General features: G+C 61.8%; 1 protein-coding gene across 1 annotated transcript in view; it reads left to right on the forward strand.

The window, feature by feature from the left end:
* The window catches only part of ALDH4A1 (aldehyde dehydrogenase 4 family member A1), a 33,725-nt gene extending 26,975 nt beyond the window's left edge, over positions 1–6,750 (forward strand). The window contains exons 10-15 of the mRNA XM_052658087.1: positions 1,852–2,048; positions 2,194–2,241; positions 2,831–2,983; positions 3,642–3,763; positions 4,249–4,367; positions 5,283–6,750. Coding sequence (XP_052514047.1) covers positions 1,852–2,048; positions 2,194–2,241; positions 2,831–2,983; positions 3,642–3,763; positions 4,249–4,367; positions 5,283–5,395 — 752 coding nt within the window. The 3' untranslated portion in view covers positions 5,396–6,750. The remainder of the gene's footprint in view (positions 1–1,851; positions 2,049–2,193; positions 2,242–2,830; positions 2,984–3,641; positions 3,764–4,248; positions 4,368–5,282) is intronic.
* Positions 6,751–7,045: the final 295 nt, after the last annotated feature.

Raw genomic sequence — 7,045 nt, forward strand, 5'->3', positions numbered from 1 at the left:
GCGTTTGAGTGGAAACCTGAACAGAGAAGAGAAACGGGCCTCGCCGAGGCCTGGAGAGCAGACTGTCACGGGTGTGGACGCCGTGCAGCGGACCTTCCTGCAGTGATGGACACAGCTGCGCCACGCGGTCCCGTAGGGTAGCCGCTCACCACGTGTGGCCGCAGCACGCTTGATGCGGGACTTGTGTGGCTGAGGAAGTGAAAGTCATGTTTAGTTTTAATCAATTTGAATGTAAGTGGCCGCACGGGGCTCGTGACTCCCATGTTGCATCAGGTTGCGTCACCCAGATCCAGGCCAGGGAAGCGGTAGTGGAGAGACCACGAGGTGGGAATGAGCCTGTGTGTGAAGAAGCATGGTCGGTGTAGCTGGGAAAGGGGGTGGGCTGGGGCAGGAGATGGGGCTGAGGGCTCGGCGGGGCTGGGTCTTGTTGAAATAACAACTTTCCCGCAGCTTTGTGGCCAAGGACATTGGGCACGCGCTGTGTTTAAAGCAGAGCGGATTCCGTACACGCAGGACTTCTCAGAGCCTTTATTCCACTAGTGTGCACTGCTCATCCTCAAGAGCCAGGGTTGGTGTGTAGTGTCTCTGAAACTCTCTGGGGTACAGAACCCTGTTCTGACAGAGGCCCCAGTGGGTCACAGGGCAGTAATGGCGGAGCTGGGGCTGGCGGTCTAGCCTTCTTGCTCCTGGAAGTGAAGTGGGACCCACAGGGAGACTGGCCCCCACTCCTGAGCTGGTGGGAGCTTTTTAAAGAACTTTTATTGAAGTGTGGTTGATTTACAGTCTTAGGCTATGGTATTTACAAACTGGGCTGATTTACAGTATTGGCTTAATTTCGGCTATACAGCAGAATGATTCGGTTACACCTGTGTATACTTTTTGTCATGTTCTTTCCCATTAGGGCTTGTTACAGGCTACTGAATATAGTTCCCTGTGCTAGGGACCTTGTTGTGTATCCATCCTGTATGTAATCGTTTGCCTCTTAAGCTGGTGGGGCTTTGTTAGGGGTGTCAGGGCAGGTGACTCTGCTCAGGGCCAGCTGTAGCATCTCTAACTTCCAGCCTCTCAGCACACCCCTGTCCAACCTTCGTAAGCCGGGAAACAGTGAGTCCCTTGGGTCAGCTGTGTGTGATTTTCAGTTCAGTCCCCTTCCTACCATCTCCCTGAGGGAGAAAGACAGCTGCTTACTCCACCACTTCCCAACCTTGAGTACGTGCCAGTCTCTCCGTGCCTCAGTTTTCTTGTCTTTAAAATGGGATAATAACGGGAGGTTGCTGTAAGGCTTCAGTGAAAGGGCGCAGGGTGCTTTGAACTGAGTCAGGCGGCTGCTCTTGGCTGGTGTTTAACTGAATGAAGAAAGTAATAAGGCCCAGATGGAGGCGTGATTCCCTGGGCTCTCTCACACCAAGGGGACCAGGGAGGGGTGTCCCCGCCACGGGGAGGGGAGAGGAGCCAGCCCTGGCAGTAGACCCGGCTGGGGGGTCAGGGGAAGGCCCAAAGGAAGCTGCGCCCGCTGCCGGGAGTGGCCAGGCTTTGGGAGCCTTGGGTCCTGGCCCTTCCTCTGCCTTATCTGTGTTGCGCAGCATTCCCATCCCCAGGCTCAGTCTCCTCGTCCGTGAAACGGGAAAGCTGGTCCCGACGCCCCCTGGCGCCCTTCGCCCGTGCCTGGGCCTCCGTCTTCCCATCTGTAGGATGGGAGGACAGCCCTGGCTGGTCAGTGTCCAGGGCGTACGGCTTCTCACGGCCTCCTCCGCTGTCCCGGGGGCTGCTCGCGGGCCCCTGTGCGCAGGAGCAGGCGGCGTGCTGGGCCCCGGGCCGCTACCCATGCACACCCCCTCCCTTGCCCCTTAGAGTGCGGGGGCAAGAACTTTCACTTTGTGCACCACTCGGCCGATGTGGACAGCGTGGTGAGTGGGACCCTGCGCTCGGCCTTCGAGTACGGCGGCCAGAAGTGCTCGGCCTGCTCCCGCCTCTACGCGCCTCGCTCGCTGTGGCCGCAGATCAAAGGGCGGCTGCTGGAGGAGCTCAGCGGGATCAAAGTGGGCAATGTGAGTGGCTCGGTGTCCTGCCGCGGCCCAGCGGGGGGCTGATGGGATTGGCCGCTGGGGAGGCGCGCGGTGTGCGAGGCGGGGCACTCCTCTAGTCTCACGCCGGCGGCCACCTCCTCTCCATCCGTGTCTCCCTTGTCTCCAGCCTGCAGAGGATTTTGGGACCTTCTTCTCTGCCGTGATTGATGCCAAGGTACAGGGGGGTGCCAGGCCTGGGCTGGGTGTGGGGGCGGGAAGAGTGACCCAGGTCTGCTGCTTTGAGCAGGGTAGCCTGAGAGCCACACACACCCTCCGTACCTAACCCTGAGGACTCGTGGCCTTAACCCTAAAGACACATTTATATATGTGTGTGTTCGCATGATGTTTATATGTCAGCATACATGTTCTTGGACTTCCCTGGGGGCTCAGAAGGTAACACGGGGTCAATGCCTGGGTAGGGAAGATGCCCTCGAGAAGGCAATGGCAAGCCACTCCAGTATTCTTGCCTGGAGAATCCCGTGGATGGAGGAGCCGGGTGGACTACAGTCCACGGGGTCGCAGAGAGTCGGACACGAGTGGGCGACTTCCCTTTCTTTTTCTTTCTGTGCGTGTTCTAACACACACATACACACGAGCCTGCACGTCCACTCCTGTTTCTGCCCTGCTTAGCCAGGCCCTGTTTGCTCTCAGCCACCCCCACACCCCGCCATCGCCCCCTTCAGAATCTGGGGCCGATGTGTTGGGGGCTCTTGCTGGAATCGGCCTCCAGCCGGCCCTTGACACCCCCCACCCCGATCCCACAGTCCTTCAGCCGCATCCGGAAGTGGCTGGAGCACGCCCGCTCCTCGCCCAGCCTCACCATCCTGGCCGGGGGCCAGTGTGATGACTCCGTGGGCTACTTTGTGGAGCCGTGCATCGTTGAGACCAAGGACCCCCAGGACCCCATCATGAAGGAGGTGATGGGGCTGGAGGGGCGGGGAGGAGGCAGCGTCTCTGGGTGCTTCCCGGGGCGTCATCCCGTCTCACAGCTGAGGATGGCGCAGCCCTGCCAGGGGCCTGGCTCACCCCAGGGAGAGCAGAGCCAGGCCCTGCGCTCAGGCCTCCGGACCCCAGATCCCTGACGCTGCTGGCCGGGCTGACGTCACAGCACTGACTACCTGCTGCCCCGGAGGCCCCTACACCTCTCTCAGCTTCTAATATCTGTAGTCTTCAGTGTGGGCCAGGAAATTGATGGAGATGAGGTTTGGTGTATCGTTCCCATTTTAGAGATGAGAAACTGAGTTTCTGAGAAGTTTGGCAGTTGCTTAGGATGACAGTGCCCCCAGCCCCCCAAGTGATGTCACGGGGCAGTCCCCTGGCCGCCTGTTTCCAAAAGTGTCCCCCTCCCAAGGGCCTGGACTCTTGGCTCTGGGGGTGGGTCTGGCCAGCAGGGAGGCCAGAGGGTCTCCGAATCTTCTGCCAGGCTGGGTGGGGTGGGCAGGGTAGGAGCTGCCTGGAGAGAACCCTGCAGGAGGCAAGGCCTGGCCCAGGCTGCTGGGCTGAGAAGGGGGTCGGGGATGGCGGAGGCCCCAGGGACGGGTCCAGACGGGGCCCGACCCTGGGGCTTCTCTCCAGGAGATCTTCGGTCCCGTGCTGGCCGTGTACGTCTACCCGGACGAGGAGTTCAAGGAGACGCTGCGGCTGGTCGACAGCACCAGCAGCTACGGCCTCACGGGGGCAGTGTTCGCCCAGGATAAGTGAGTGGCCGCAGCCCCTCGGCGCCAGTCCCCAGAGAGAGCCCACCCCAGACGTGGATACCAGCAGTAACGTGCCCTTGCTGCTCTCCGTGCCCCTCACTCCGCCCCGGCCGGCAGGTGGACAGAGGCCGCAGGCTCCTTGTTAAAGCATTGGTGCTGGGGCTGCACTGTTGGCTGCTGAAGCCAGGCCTCTAGGGCTGGGGCCCGCCGCCCAGTCTGGCGGGGCTCAGGGCGGAAGGCAGGGCTTGGGCCCAGGCGCTGCACTCGTCTGGTGGAGGCAGGACCCCCCGGGCGCCATGACGCTGGGCCTGAGGCTTCGCTCTGTCTTTTCTTGTAGCACTGGTTGCCTCCCTGCATCTGCCTCTAAGAGGGGAAGGCAGGGTTGGAACCTGAGGGGGCAGGCTGGGGCTTGGAGGGTTCCCGAGCTGCCGAGGGCAGGTGCCCAGAGCTGGCAACCGCCCTCTTACCGCCGCCCTGCCTTGTAGGGACGTTCTCCGGGAGGCCACAGAGCTGCTGAGGAATGCTGCGGGCAACTTCTACATCAACGACAAGTCCACCGGCTCGGTGGTGGGCCAGCAGCCCTTTGGGGGCGCCCGAGCCTCGGGTGAGTGGGTCTTCCTTTCTAGAAGGGGCTGAGGTCCTGGGGGAGACCCTTGCTGCTTCATCTCAAGGATGTTAAGAGGCACAGGAGAAGCACCGGCGACTGAGCACGGAGGGCCAGGCCCTGCGCTAACTCAGAGTCCTGCCAACAGCCCCCTGTTGTGCTGCCTGTCCTCTTCCCATTTTACAGAGGGGAAGACTGAGGCCCGGGGAGGTGAAGTGATTGGCCCAAGGGCGCATGGCTAAGAATGGTGGAGCCAGGATTTGGGTCCCAGCATCCGCATCTTGGCTTCCCAGGTGGCTCAGTGGTAAAGAATCCACCTGCCAGGGCAGGAGACGCGGGTTTGATCCCTGGGCCAGGAAGATCCCCTGGAGGAGGAAACGGCAACTCGTTCCAGTATTCTTGCCTGGGAAATCCCATGGACAGAGGAGCCTGGCTCCTAGTCCATGGGGTCAGAAAGAGTCGGACACAACTCAGCAACTAAACACGACTTACTGTATTCCAGGCCGTTGCAGTCCAACCCCCTCCTGTCTGCAAATGGGGAAACTGAGGCTTGGCAAGGAGCAGGGACTTGCCAGAGGTCCTGGTGCCTGGTGGCAGAGCCAGGGCCAGAACCTGGGCCTCCCTGCTCCCTGTCCAGTGCCCTCCACTGTGCTTTCCTGCCTCTCGGACACGCCTTGCAGGTGGGGTGCAGGGACCCGGGGAGCCTGGGTGTCCTGTCCGCTCGCCAGCGCCTGCCCCCCGACCGCCGGCTGAGTGCCCTCTGCCCAGAGGCACTCGGGGAGCCCCGGCCGCTGTGTCAGGGTTGGCTTAGCTGTCTGCTGCCCCGTTCATTCCGTCTGCTCCTCCCCGCCCCTTCTCCCTTCTCGCCAGAGCTGCTGTACCTTTTGGGGGACAAACAGAGCTGTCTTTCCACAGGGACCAACGACAAGCCAGGCGGCCCCCACTATGTCCTGCGGTGGACGTCGCCCCAGGTCATCAAGGAGACGCGCGGGCCTCTGGGGGACTGGCGCTACCCATACATGCAGTGAGCCCCGCTCAGCGCCTCCGCCGCCCGTCCGTCCGTCCAGACGACTGACCTCGGTGCACTGACTGCACCCCATGCTTCCACCCCACCCCCCATGGGGCGACCTCTTTCTGTCGAGTCCTGCCCCCTGCCCCGCATCGGCCTGCGTGCTGGCCTGTCCCACCCCTTAGAGTCAGGTGTGCGCTCTGGGTTGAGATCACGCTGTGGGGAGGCATAGGGCTGCCAGCCCTGCCCCCAAAGAGTGTCCTAGAAATTCCGCCTGGTGGGTGTGACCCTGGTGCCTGACTGGTTCTCCATCGGCCCCCTTCTCACCGCTCTCTGCTGTGCCCAGGGTCTCAGGGGCCTGGGGTGTGGTGGTGGAGAAACTCGTGGATCTGTAGGAGAAGGTGGCAGCTCTGGGCACCCTGGCACGCTGCACCCACCGAGGCCCCTGGCTTCTCTGGGTCTTCAGGGTTAGGGGTGACCAGGGTGGCCTGCAGGCTGCCACGTTGTCACAGGTCGTGGGGGCACCAGCTGGCCTTGCCCTGCTTGGTTCGTGCTGCTCTCTAGCTCTTTGCCCAGATGCCTCTGTGCCAGCAGGTACCCACCTGTGCCACCTGGTACCCACCTGTGCCAGCAGGTACCTGCGCCCAAACCCAACGCCTTAGACCCATGTGCCTTGCTCCCGAGTGCCTGAGCTCCCCGGAGGCCCTCAGATTCCTGGCAGTCTCCAGGCGGTGGGGCTGGGGGCTTCTGCCGTCCAGCTGCCAAGGTGCCGGTCCTTCCTGTCGGGCCTGTGAGGTTGGCAGACCTTGGGGACCCTTCCTGCTGCTTCCTTAGCTCTTGGGTCCTGCCTCGAGAGCCTCCGTTGGCCTGGGGCTTCCTGCAGGAGCTCAGTGCCCACTGGCCCAGGTAGATGGTGCCCCTACCTTCCCCAGCTCCCCGAGACTTCACCTCGGGTCCCCATCCGGCCTGGCTGAGGCTCGCGTGTAGAACCGTTCCTCCCTGGCATGTTCGTGGCTCTGTGTGTGGGCTGGCCCCTTGGAGGCCTGTTCCTCGATGCAGCTGATCGGGGGACACTCAGATGCATCCTGGGTGGGTTCTGGGCGATCAGGTGAGAGGCGACTCTGGGGACAGTTTTTAGGGGGCCCTCCTCAGGCACAGCTGGCGTGGGGCCCCCATGGGGCTGGGGTGGCCATTCCCCCAGTGCGTGGTCACACGCTGTGGCCCGCGGTCAGGGCTGGGCCTGATGCCAACAGGGTTTCTCACGGGGGCCAGGACGGGCGGCGGGCAGGCCGGAGGCGGTCCTGGTTCTCCTCATTCTGCACTGTGAGGTGGCCGTGGGATGTGCCCTGACGCCACCTAATAAAATGTCTTTCCCTTAACCGAACTGGTGGTCTTTCTGGTGGGAGCGGTGGGGGCTGGTCACCTTCTAAGTCCGGTGAGATTGCCAGCGTGTCACTGAGTGTCAGGGGCACAGTGCCTGTGATGTGATAGAAGGGTGAGCCCTGATGGCAGGAAGTCCTATGTGAGTGGCGGGAACTCCGGAGCCCGAGGGCCTGGGTACACACACACACAGTCTTGAGAATTCAATGAGTTAATTCACATAAGTGCTCAGAGCAATGCCAGATATGGAATTAATGATTCAACGATGTTAACCTGTTTACCCATTGTT

Source organism: Budorcas taxicolor, chromosome 2, assembly GCF_023091745.1.
Source record: "Budorcas taxicolor isolate Tak-1 chromosome 2, Takin1.1, whole genome shotgun sequence".
NCBI lineage: Eukaryota > Metazoa > Chordata > Mammalia > Artiodactyla > Bovidae > Budorcas > Budorcas taxicolor.